Here is a 12,844-nt window from a genome sequence, read left to right as displayed (position 1 = left end):
TTTCATTGAAGATGCCAAAGCCAGTGGACCCGTTTATGAATGAACCGTCAGTAAAGAACATTTTATCAGATCTAACTTTCCCATATTCTGCCGAAAATATCGGCGGAATAGAATCGGAGCGTAGGTGATCTGGGATTCCATGGATTTTTTGTCGCATGGACAGATAAAAAATGACAGAGGAATATATATATCACTGTATCACTTTTTCCAGATATTTCACTAAATTTTCTCCAAACCTTTTTGATTTTATCCGATAACAACTGAAACTACCGACAGAGACGTTTTAACTATTACCGGAAGTGTAAATACTCAATGCTTTTGTTATTGTTTCAGTTGCACTTCGTTTTGTTTTGTTTTGTTTTTAATTTTGATTTTTTGGGTGTTTTTGAGTTTTTTAAAATCACCTTTTTGCGTTCTGTTGAGCATTTAACGTCCAATATACCCTTGCATCTTGGAGTTTTTGTGAATTTCTTTTTTGGAGAAGGGGAATCGGTGGTGCGAGATGGAGGAGCGTTGTCATGCTTGTGCTATCACTATCACCGACGAAAGCGATGTAGTCTCTTGCCAAGGATTCTGCAAGTCTGCGTTTCATCTAAAATGCTCGCATCTAAGCGCAGATCTGTGGGCCCAGATCAGATCCAGCTCAATGATCTATTGGATGTGCCCATCTTGTAGGAAGTTGATGAGTAACACTCGCTTTCGCAGTGCTCTAAGCTCTTCCAATGATCTGTTACAAGCGGTAGTCGGTCAACACAGTCAAATGCTTGAAAGCTTACGAGGTGAGATAAAAGGAAATACAGACAAAATAAATGAAATCGTTGGAAAACAACAGCAGCAAAGTCTTTCAAATCGCTCGCCTTGGCCGACAGTTCAACCAAGATCAACAAAGCGTCCCCGCATCCAAATCGACCCGCCACAGGTCGAAGAGGATGCCACTCGTACGCTTTGTGGTAGCAAAGAGCCGGATCCTGCTTTGTCTGTTCCAATCGTGCACACCGCTGCACGGGAGTCTAAATTTTGGTTGTTTTTGTCAAGATTTTCTCCACACGCCACTGTGGAGGAAATCTCGAGTCTGGTACAACGTGATCTGGAAATGAATGAACCGGTTGACGTTATAAAGTTGGTCCGAAGAGGAGTTGATCTCAATCAACTCTCTTTCATATCTTTCAAAATCGGAATGGCAATGAAGTGGAAGGAAAAAGCAATGCTGCCATCAAGCTGGCAAAAGGGAATTTATTTCCGTGAGTTTGTGGGTGTCGAACGGGGCAATACAATTTTTCGTGACGAGCGACAGCGTGATAGTCCCTCTCAGCAGCGGGACTGTTTCTCCACTCCGCTCGCTGCTCCCTTCCAGCCAACGGTTGCGATGCAGCAGTGACATTTTGTGTGAAGAATCTGAAATGGGATATGTAGCGAATGTTACTCGTACTGTAAGTAATGATTTTATAAGTTTACCTACCCTATCCGCTATTAGCGATGGAATCGAGTCTCATTCTGTTAATCCGTTAAACGTGGGAAACCCTGTGAAACAAAATACAGTAATTAGCATATATTATCAAAATATGAACAGCATCAAAGGAGTCGAAAGACAGAAGCATTTATATTTATCATCGCTAGAACTAGACTACGATGCTTATGCATTTGTGGAAACTTACTTGGAATCCTCTATACAAAATAGTGTACTGTTCCCTTCGTGTTTTTCGGTCTACCGCTGCGACAGAGACACACTTAACAGCGATAAACTGTCCGGCGGCGGGGCGCTTATTGCGGTTCATCGTCGTATCGTCAGCACAGAGTTTGCTCGAGCTGAAAACAATGAAGCGATCTGTGTTAAGATGAAAACAATGAATGGACACTTATTTTTGTGCTGTGGATATATTCCACCTATCTCGAATTTAGCTCGCTACCACTCGTTCGTCGCGTTTGTTGACTCCGTCATCGACATAGTTCAGCCGGGTGACATGGTGCTCGTGTCAGGTGATTTCAACCTACCGAATTTGAGATGGAATCAGTATATTGAAGAGGGAAATGATTCTTTTCTCTTACCTGAGCGAATCGTTTCGCAGAGTGAAGTAGTCATTGTTGATGGTTTTTCGTCGTCTGGATTGATGCAAGTGTGTGATACACCGAATCAAAACAATAAATATTTGGATCTGGTTTTCACCACGGACACCGAAACCTGTCATGTTACTGTGACGGATCCGATCATTAAACATGAAATTCACCACTTTGCTATGCAAATGGCGAAATAGAAATTGGGCGATCCAGAAGGCACTTAAATCTTAACTTAATGGACGTGGCGTTGGTGAAAGAAGCACTACGGAATGTTTCGTGGAACGATATATTCATATCTTCAGATGACTTCGAACGTGATGAGGAAGCACATAAGCAACATGCCGCATCAATGTTCGAATTTCTTAATTCACTGGATGTTTTTCAGTGCGGACTAGATTCTTCTACTACTGTATGCAACAGTACAGACTTCAACGTTATGTCGTTGTATTTCGTGGTTTTCACTGTTTTCGCAAGGTTTGCCCCTACCAACAGGAACCGCTCGAGATCGAAAAAATCGTATCCGGAATGGTTTTCAACGGCTCTCATCCATACTCTCAAAGAAAAACGCAAAGCGCTGAAAAAAATGCAAAAGAATCGTACTCCGGAAAACGTTGTCTCTTACAAACAACTACTGCGATTGTTTAAAGCGTTACACAGAGAAGCGTATCAAGTGTACATCACTGGGATCCAGAATGAGATAAAGGAAAATCCGAAATCCTTTTGGAAATTTGTGAATAGTAGACGAAAGAACAGTGGAATTCCGGAGATAATAACCTATGGTAACCGATCTTCGACTTGTGGACAGGAGACCGCCGAGCTCTTTGCAGAGTATTTTATGAGCGTTTATCAGAACGACCATCCGAATACCGTCGACTCTTCAATCTACAGAACCGCTGACTTGCTGGAGTTATCGTATCGTGAAGTGGAACAAGGTCTACTGGATCTAGACTCGGGTAAGTCAGCAGGACCAGATATACTCCCCACAAAATCATTGAAAGAATTTAAGGATGAACTTGTCGAACCACTGACTATGCTATTCAATGCTTCGCTTTCGTCCGGCTACTTTCCGCAACTGTGGAAAATCTCACATTTTATTCCAATCCATAAAAAGGGCTCTCGTTCAGATGCTGAAAACTACCGGGGCGTCGCAATTCAATCTGCGATACCGAAACTGTTCGAGCGACTCGTTTACTTCCACATTTACGAGCGCATTATTGACCGAGTTTCAGAAACACAGCATGGTTTCTTAAAAGGAAAGTATGTTGTGACGAACCTTTGTGAATTTTCCTCGACCGTCACTGATTAAATATCAAAAGGGTGTCAAGTGGACTGTATTTATACAGACATGAGTAAGGCTTTTGACGTGGTAGGAATAAGCAGTGTAATGCGCGCGGTTGCTGATTTCGGCATTCATGGAAAAATGTTCGAATGGATCAAAACGTACCTAGAGAGTAGAACACAACACGTAAAAGTGCATAACAACGCATCTAGGTCCTTTGGTGTCCATTCCGGAGTTCCGCAAGGTAGTCATTTGGGGCCTATTCTATTCGTCATGGTTATGGATGAATTACCATCTTTCTTGACTAACGCAAATGTCCTCATATACGCTGATGACGTGAAAATATTTCTTCCCGTGAAAGACATCTATGACTGCCATCTGCTTCAGCAGGATTTGCACAATTTTGGAAGGTTCGTCGAGAGCAACGGATTGAGTGTGAACCCCAACAAATGCTCCGTCATGATCTACACAAGGAGAGTTCAGCCGATAACATTCAACTATAGGCTAGGATGTTCGAACCTACAACATGTAGAGAATGTTCGCGATTTAGGTGTGACGATGGATCGATCCCTTTCTTTTAACTGTCACATAGAACGAATAGTAAAAGAAGCACTAAAATTATTTGCACTCACTCGTCGCTTCGGGCAAGAATTCTCCGATTCGTATGCTATTCTTAAAATTTACACCACTCTTGTACGGTCCAAACTCGACTTTGCGAGTGTGGTGTGGCGACCGCAATATGATTTGCACATCCAAAGACTTGAGAATGTCCAGAAAAGGTTCCTGAAGTTTGCGCTGAGAAATCTAGGATGGAGAGGAGAACACCTGCCAGCATATGAAGATCTCTGCTGTTTGGTAGACCTGGATACTGTCAGCAGCAGACATAAGATCGCGGATATAACATTCTTTTGCATATACTGAGCGGACGGATCAGAAGTCCGTATCTCTACGACCGGATCTGCTTTAATAGCAGCCCCATTGCACTTCGTCGCCGGAGGGTGTTTAATCCACCCCTAAGACACAGGAACTACACACAGCACGAACCGACAACTAGATTCATGCGTGAGTTTAACGTGCTACAAGATGTGGTTTCCGTGAGTATGACAACGGATGAGATTCGAAGGAAATTAAGATTATTTTTTAGAAACCAACTAAATGTAAATGTGTTTTAAATTTTATGTTTTCATGTTAATTTTAAGAAGGGTAACGGGCTTACAGCCTATAATCCAATAATAATAATAATACTAGCGCTACAAGATCAACCTGGTGATTACGTCTAGCTATGCCAACAAATATTAATTGAAACAATTGATAGTCCGCATAAATAGACGCAAGCGTTTTTCAAATGAAAAAAATATGTTCTAATCCGCAAAATATCATAGGCCCTCTTTTTGCTGATAATATCCTCTTCAACTGGACAGATTATTTCATTGGAAATTTGGATAGTAACACTTGTAGGCAAAAAAAACAACAAAACTGCGTTTTCCCAACATTAATGCTGTTGGTGATTACGTCTTCTATGCAAACATGGGCAGAATAGTTTTCGTTTGAAAGAAAAAGTCTGCCAGTAATATGAAAGGTCTCATCATAGGTTGATTATGCTTAGAGTCATTTACCTGTCATCTGTCATTTAACAATGTTAAAAAATTCGTTTCGTTTGAAAAACGAATATTGTCCATATAAAAATTTTGAAATCGCGTTTTTAACCCTAATCGTTATTTAATATATGGCAAACGGTATCCTAGCAGTATCGTAAATAGTTTACATCCTATTCTCATGCCTACCATGTTTTGACGTAGGACTACGTCTTTCATTTCTATACCGGGGTGTAAAATCAAAGTTTCGAAAACGAAAGCGTTACGCCGGAGACCGAGATTTTGAGCGTTAATAGCTCCTAAACAACTGAACGAAATGGTATGATAAACACTTCATTCGAAAGATAAAATGTCTACGCGTTATATACTTGTTACTTTTTGATCCAAAAACTTGTTTCAATAGTCTTAAAATTGCTTTCAAAACAGGCTGTTGAAATCACCAATCGGTATATAAGCGAGCGCCGCTCGGAAATCCACTCAGTTCTAATTGAACAGCGATTGGAGCATGTTGTCGCTGTTGCGGTGAAGCTCTTTATTTATCATGAAAGCGCGGATGAACGGTGTCACCAAGAGCCTGTTTGTGCACCCTAGGCCAGAAGGGAATCTATCAGGAGGAGAGTGATGCCACAAACGGTTCCCTGGGAAGACATCGCTACACACATACACACGCGGCTATTAACAGGTGGTTATCGAGTTGGCATTAACCACTGGTGGGCTTCCAGTATCGAGGAAAATGTGGAAATATCTAATCGTTACTGAAAATAATCTGCCAGTTCCTTTGGGAATTTTCAAAATATATTCATGTTAAAGAGTTTATTTGAATGTTTTCTTTCCATGTAACACTGTGATCAAATACATTTGGTTTTGTGGTTTTTCAATCAATCGCAATTAACAGGATAGCTTCAGAAGATTATTCTTCCCCATCAGTAGGATATTTCCGTATCCAATATTGTATGCGCCCGCAATCGATTATTGCTCAGTCGCCGAAAGTTCCGAGCTCAGAGAGTTCATTCCCCTCTAGTTTGCCTTCCAAATTGCCATCGTAAACCACACCTTCTCTCGATTCAATCACGCACAAAAAGCATACTTAAGCGATATTCTGGTGGTGAGACACATTCATTTTTCGTGAGGACATCGACAAGACAACATCGTTGCCTAACGTGCTGGAGGAGGTGGACGGCGAAGGATCGACACATACACGCGCAGATTTCTTTCCGTTTGGATGCCATTCAGCATCGAGATAGTTCCGGAAAGATCTAATCATTGCTGGAAAATAATCTGCCAGTTCCTCTGGGAATTTAAAAATACATTCATGTGAAAGAGTTTATTTGAATGTTTTCTATCCATGTAACACTGTGACCAAATATTTTTCAATCAAGTGCTATTAACAGATGGTTATCGAGTTAGTATTAACCACTGGTGGGCTTCCAGTATCGAGGAAAATGTGGAAATATCTAATCGTTGCTGGAAAATAACCTGCCAGTTCCCCTTGGAATTGAAAATTACATTCAAGCGAAAGAGTTTATTTTAATGTTTTCTATCCATAAAATATCCATATAATACATTTGGTTTTGTAATTTGTCAATCAAGTGCAGTTAGCAGAAAAGCTTCTGAAGATTATTCTTCAGAACAAGGTTTTTCGTATCCTATATTGGATGCATAAAACCTTGTGCCTCCAACGTAACGCTCTCGTTTTCGAAGTCCCCCAAATATTCATTTATTCATTCATTCAGAATGGATTTTGATTCAACTTCAAACAAATGATCTCTAAATCAACGATAGTCCTACGTCACCCTTGCGGTTATACCATAGATATAACCCACTTCCTGTTTTTTGCGAATAATTTCATCAAAATCGGTCGAGCCGTTTTGGAGGAGTTCGGTAACAAAAACCGTGACACGAGATTTTTATATATGTAGAATATATAATCTCAAATGAAGTGAAGAAGTGAAAATTGTATCAGAATGAAATGCGAATGTAACGCTGAAGGCGATGATCATTTGAATAACGATTTGACTTGATCCAGAGAAGGAGCTCGCCATCCATTACATTAAAATTATATTCATTTGCAGACGATATAGAGTTCTTTCTTGAATAAACGAATCGACCTTTGAGCAACAGTACACATATATTTTTTAAAACATTGTTGCGGCTTTGAATAATAATAAGTATTAGTAGATATCATATCGAAACGTTCAAACAACACAGTTTACCCGATACAGAAAACAAATCACACATTAAACAATAGTTAGTAATAGTTGTGGCTCGGTCTGTTCCTGTTCTTCTTTCCAACGTTTCCGTTCGCTTGCTGGGAGTGATGCTGCTTGGTCTTCTGCGGCATGTTCGTCTTGACGTCGGTCAACGACACGTGGGCCGATTTCAGGGATTCTAAATACAAGACAAAATACAAGAGAAATGAAACAGTCAAAACAACACGACAATCTTACTGGAATCATCCTCCTTAACGACATAATCTAACTGCTCCTTGGTAGGCAGGACGTTTGCATTCATCGGTCTGTTCTCATTGTTTTCGTTTTCGGGTGAAGATAAGATCGGAACACTTTTGGAAGAATTGCTCGAGCAGTTCAACGCTTGTTCTTTTTCTATGCGTTTAAGGGAGGAATATAGTCATCATGAAGTAAGCAGCGTCAATAACAATATCGATTGTCCCACTTACCTAGGTTTCCCGCGGATTTGGAACGACTGGATCCGTAAACGTTTTTAGCCTCCTCGTGCTTACTCACTTCGGTCGATCCGTTCTCGACGAATCCATCGGCTAGAGTTCCACTGGTAGCTTCGTTGCCATTTGTGAAAGTATCCTTCTCTACACGGTCTGATTTGTTTGACTTTTCTACTTTATTGTGCTTCTCAGTCTGGGTAGGATCTGTTGCCTTTTCGGAACCCACCGATTCTTTGGTATCTTGGGACTTCTTGTGCTCTCCAACCGATTGTTTGCTGACAGCGCCCATCTCTTTCAACTCTGAAGTATCATTCGTAATTTGCCTGTCAGGCTGCACCGGAAGAGGAGATTTCTCCGCAATTGTTGGTTCCTCATTTTCTGATATATAACTGTCGGATGATGATTCTTGGGATGCATCCTCGACCTGTCAAATATTTTTTCCTAGAAAACATTTTCAATTGAAATATTTTTTCAACAAATTTACGTTGAAACTAGAATCTCCCGCTTTATCCGCGTATTTATCCAACAATTCCAGTACGCTTCCTTCCTCCGACGAATCGTCACTGTCTTCCGCGTCACGTTCCGCGGCGTTTCGTTTCTTCGCTGGTTCGTGATGATGATGGTGTTGGTGATGATGAACCTATAAAACATACGGTTCGTTTCAACTCAAGACTTTGAATGGATGATGAACACTATTCGCTCACCTCGGCGGAAGGTACGGCCGTTCGGAGAGGTAAAATGATCCGACTGAGCCACGTGGTGCGCAGTTTTCCCTCCACCTGTCGCTCAATCGAACTGATGCGATCCAGCTTTTGACCACGATACTTGAGAGCTCGCAATTTTCTGCGTCTGGTCTGGAGGAAAGTGACAACCGTCGAAGGATAGACCGGTTGCCTTCCGACCATCAATGCCAGCAGAGAGAGTGCGACGCGGACCAGTCTCAATGCTATCAGTGCCGGTAGAAAGAGTATCCATGGTAGGGGACGCACCAGGGGTGGGGCGGAAATACTCAACTTCCCGCTGCCGTCATCGATGGCCGGCGTTTGTGGGACACTCCATCGGGCTGTTTTCTCCATCTTTGAAAGTAGATTATCTACCCGACGGTATACGAACTGGCCAGCACGGGTTGACATTCCCCGGGCCGCAAAATCGTACAATAGCTCAAACAGAGAGTTTTGAGCTTCGGCTATCTCCTGAATGGGGGGAAAAAAACAACAATAATAATTATCGCCATGCTTGGCTGCACCAAAAATACATGTGGGATCACATTCTTACCAGCTCATCGCTCGTTTGAATCGGAGGATTGCTCATATTGTTATCACGCCGGGCTGCGAAAATGCAAAAAAACAGAAGTGGAAATAATTACAATCAACAAACTGACGGATTACTAATCATCAGTCGGGCTCATGACAAATATAACCCGCTGCGGGTGAAGTGCACTTTGATACGAGCAATCAAATATTAATGACTGTTGGTTTATGAATACGACGTAACGTCTGGAGCCACTTCGAATCACCCACTTCTGAGCGGCGATACGAGACAAGGATGCTCCTCAGCGATAACACGAAAGGTGAAAGTTATGCACTGATTGAGTTAGAACGTTTATATAAGAGATCCGCGCGAGCAGCCAGAACTCGCGGGGTTTGTCGATGGCGGGAGCAGAACGTTATGGACGTAACGTGAAAATTTTATCGTGGTATCATATTTTTGTTATTCCATTTATTGTGATAATAACGAATGTGATTAGACTCATTTTTCGAGGATTTGGAACGCATCAGTACTTAGTGCTCATCTCGACCAGGCTGAGTGAAAGTGGCTCACTGAAGTTCTGTTGGGGGTCTTTCAAATTTTGCAACCCGCCACGCCTTCTAGGCGTGTGAGTCCTTCCTAACCGGGACTCTGCGCTGTCAAGCAGTTGGCTTAAGCGCCACTCCCGTAAGGGAGGCCAACCGCCGTGTTTTTGGTTGCCCGGCCAATGAGAATCGAACTCCCAGGGCGGGTTTTTCTTTCTTCCCCCAAAACCCGGGTTGTTTCTCAATTTGATCTGCGCTGTAAAGTGAACCCGAACACCGCTTGTCCAGAGCACAAGATTAAAGCCCAACAACAACAAAAATTTACATCAAAAAAACTTATTTATTCAAATACAGGGAAACGAACTGCAGCATAACAACAACGAAACTATTTTAAATTTATTTACACATAACAAAAGGTTTAATCTACTCCAGGCTCGAACATCAAATCATTGGATTTGCAGAAATAGCAATTAGCTCACTACACTAAAGGCACATTCTAAAAGATTTGATAATGGCGGTTGACTTTCTAGTCATACTGCTATGGCTTCTTCATTCACCTTTCAATGGCTATTGTGTGTGTACTTTTGTGTGGTGTTGCTTCTGTTCTTGCGCTCTATAGCGCACCTCTCATTTATTAGCGTGTTGTGTATTTTTTCCTAACATGCGCATGTTAAAAGGAAAATAAAAATGGGTACTCACTACCATGGATTTACGTGGTACGGCGGCGAAGAGCGATGAACTTCCGCTGATGACGAGCCGCCGGGAGCGCGAGAATTTTGCTGGGGCCCTCGTGTTGACGGAGAGGGCCAATTACAACGTAGCCGTGGGGTCAGAAGTGGTGCCATCTCCAATTGAATTTGAACTTTACGCACTGGAGGAGTAATTTTTAAATTTAAAATTGAGCTAACTGCGCTCACTTTTGAACTACTCGCGATTTCACAAACGGAACTGCACACTGCTGCCTCTTCCACGCGCCAAGTTGAAATGGAAGAATATTTCTTCTAAGTCCTCAGATCAGCGCAATGATCAAAAGGACCGGAACTACGCAATTATTAACGATATTAATAATAAAGGGTGTGTCACATCAAATTGCATCACGGAAAAAACGCTGTAGAAATTTTATTTTTAGGAATTATATCTTCAGTTTTCGCTTATAATCAGATAAGAGTGTATAGATCACGTTGACCATGCTTCACTGTCATTTTTTCGTAAATTTGGAAAAATGTCGTCGAACGAAAAAGAGCGTCGTGAATTAATCCTGTGCACTCATTTCGAGAATCCGGAGTTCTCACATCGGGACATCGGTGAGATGCTGGGAATCGTTCAATCCACGGTCAGCAGAGTACTAAAACGATACTTCGAGAACCTAACCATCGACCGGAAGGTGAAGAACGGCAAAAATGGATGCTCCGTCAGTGAAAAAGATCACAAGCGCGTAGTTAAGCAGTTTAGGCGTGATCCGAGAAGTTCGGTCCGGGATGTCGCCAATAAGCTGAATTTGTCAAGTTCATTCGTCCAGCGGACCAAGCAGCGGGAGGGCCTGCGTACATACAAGGTTCAGAAGGCTCCTAACCGCGACGAAAGGCAAAACATGGTGGGGAAGACGCGAGCCCGGAAGCTGTACACCGAAATGCTGACGAAGCCGCATTGCCTGGTAATGGACGACGAAACCTACGTCAAAGCGGACTTTCGTCAGCTGCCGGGCCTGTTGTTCTTCTCCGCAGAGGACAAATTCAGCGTTCCGGAGGAGATTCGCAAGCAGAAACTATCCAAGTTTGCCAAAAAGTACATGGTGTGGCAAGCGATCTGCTCTTGCGGAAAGCGGAGCGCCCCCTTCGTGATGACCGGCACGGTAAACGGGCAGGTTTACCTTAAGGAGTGCCTACAGAAGCGCTTACTACCACTATTGAAGCAGCACGAGGGCCCGACCATCTTCTGGCCGGATCTCGCTTCGTGCCACTATTCAAAGGACGTGTTAGAGTGGTACGAAGCCAACGGGGTCACCTTCGTGCCAAAGGAAATGAACCCGCCCAACGCGCTGGAGCTTCACCCAATAGAGAAATATTGGGCGATTATGAAGCAGGCCCTCCGGAAGAACCCAAAAGTTGTCAAATCGGAGGCGGACTTCAAGAGAAAATGGATTTCTGTTAAAAAAAAGACGGGTGGGTAATGTCAGTGACATAACCGGAGTGACGTAGGACTATACAAAGGGGACAGCTTTTGCTAAATATATATTTCAAATATATTGTTTTATTTTCTTCTCCTACGTGAATTCCTACCTATCTACCTGAAAAATGGATTAGTTTACTGTTTACTCTTTATGAACATGTTGGGGGTTCTGAAAAGAACCTTTGGTGTTGTGTTTTTGTGTTTTTTTTTTACAAACTTGATTCTTGATTTTTTTCCGAAGGCTTTGTACTTATGAAATGTTCAACGCTGAAACTAGTTGTTGCCTTGATGAGCGCCGAACCGAACTGTTCTTGATGCGTGTTTTGTGATTGTTGTGAGCAGCTTTGCAAGCCAACTCGAGCACTCCGACGGTCGAAACTCTATAATCGCTGTTAGGTATACTGGTGCTCCGGCACCAATCTGTTCGGCCTAGTTACCCTTGCGGAGCAATCAGTGAATGCGACCAACAGGGAACTGGAGACCTGCACGGTTCGAGTGAGACTTTGCCTTTCCCTTAACTTGTCCTCCTTTGTTACGTCCACACGTCCACGTTGCAGCTTGTTTTCTTATTATGATGTATTGCGATGCGATGTTAAACGATGCCGTACAACCACACTGGTTTACGGTTTGAAAGAAAATGAGATATTTTTTTGGGATCCGCGCGTTTTGTACTTTAGCGGTACACGCTCACAGGATAGAGACAAATCGGCAGACTCAGCCAAAGGGGCGAGTCCAACGAGACGAACGAATGAGCGTTAAAAGGCAGCGACTACCACCTCCACCTTCACTACCACATCCACCTTCTTGCCTTGAGAAAGGCACTCGATTCCTCGCCGTCCAGCTCGTCCAGCAACGATGTTGTCCAGTCGGTGTCCACACAAAGAATGATCGTTACGGCATCGGAGCGGGGATTTTAAAGCAGACTGGCTGGCTCGAGAATTACGCATGTGTGAGACTGCGACCAATGTTTCGTTCATTTTTGTTCTTTTTCCTTTCCAATCGTGCTTCATTCTATTTCGCTGCTGCTCTGGTTGCCCGTTTTGGTCGGTACGATTTGAGGAGCACAAAATGGACCAATCAAAAATGGGCACATAGTGCATTTGGACAATGCTTGATATTTCACAATTATTCAATTATTTATCTCAAGAAAAATGAAATGTTATTCGTTATGATAGATGCGTAGATATATTTCCTATCAATTGATGCAAAAACCTTTGCGATCTATTGAGAAATGCTCGAGTTATAAGCGTTCCAAATCTTGCATTTTTTCCTA

At 42.6% G+C, this 12,844-nt stretch overlaps 1 protein-coding gene and 1 long non-coding RNA gene across 3 annotated transcripts in view; both read right to left on the bottom strand.

Annotated features, from left to right (window-relative positions):
* Positions 1-1,224: 1,224 nt before the first annotated feature.
* LOC129770952 (uncharacterized) lies at positions 1,225-2,175 on the bottom strand. Its single transcript, XR_008742243.1, has 4 exons — positions 2,047-2,175; positions 1,656-1,988; positions 1,460-1,521; positions 1,225-1,395 (listed from the first exon to the last, which is right to left on the bottom strand). It is a non-coding gene; the product is annotated as an uncharacterized LOC129770952 (long non-coding RNA).
* Positions 2,176-7,038: 4,863 nt separating this feature from the next.
* LOC129764908 (uncharacterized) overlaps positions 7,039-12,844 on the bottom strand; it is a 28,738-nt gene continuing 22,932 nt past the window's right edge. For both annotated transcript variants that reach the window (XM_055764543.1, XM_055764542.1), the window contains exons 2-7: positions 8,885-8,937; positions 8,314-8,802; positions 8,094-8,249; positions 7,607-8,033; positions 7,377-7,532; positions 7,039-7,317 (exon numbers count right to left, since the gene is read on the bottom strand). In XM_055764543.1, coding sequence (XP_055620518.1) covers positions 7,178-7,317; positions 7,377-7,532; positions 7,607-8,033; positions 8,094-8,249; positions 8,314-8,802; positions 8,885-8,920 — 1,404 coding nt within the window. In that variant the 5' untranslated portion in view covers positions 8,921-8,937 and the 3' untranslated portion in view covers positions 7,039-7,177. The remainder of the gene's footprint in view (positions 7,318-7,376; positions 7,533-7,606; positions 8,034-8,093; positions 8,250-8,313; positions 8,803-8,884; positions 8,938-12,844) is intronic.

Source organism: Toxorhynchites rutilus, chromosome 2 (assembly GCF_029784135.1).
Source record: "Toxorhynchites rutilus septentrionalis strain SRP chromosome 2, ASM2978413v1, whole genome shotgun sequence".
Lineage (NCBI taxonomy): Eukaryota > Metazoa > Arthropoda > Insecta > Diptera > Culicidae > Toxorhynchites > Toxorhynchites rutilus.
This window is presented reverse-complemented; position numbering and strand designations above follow the sequence as displayed.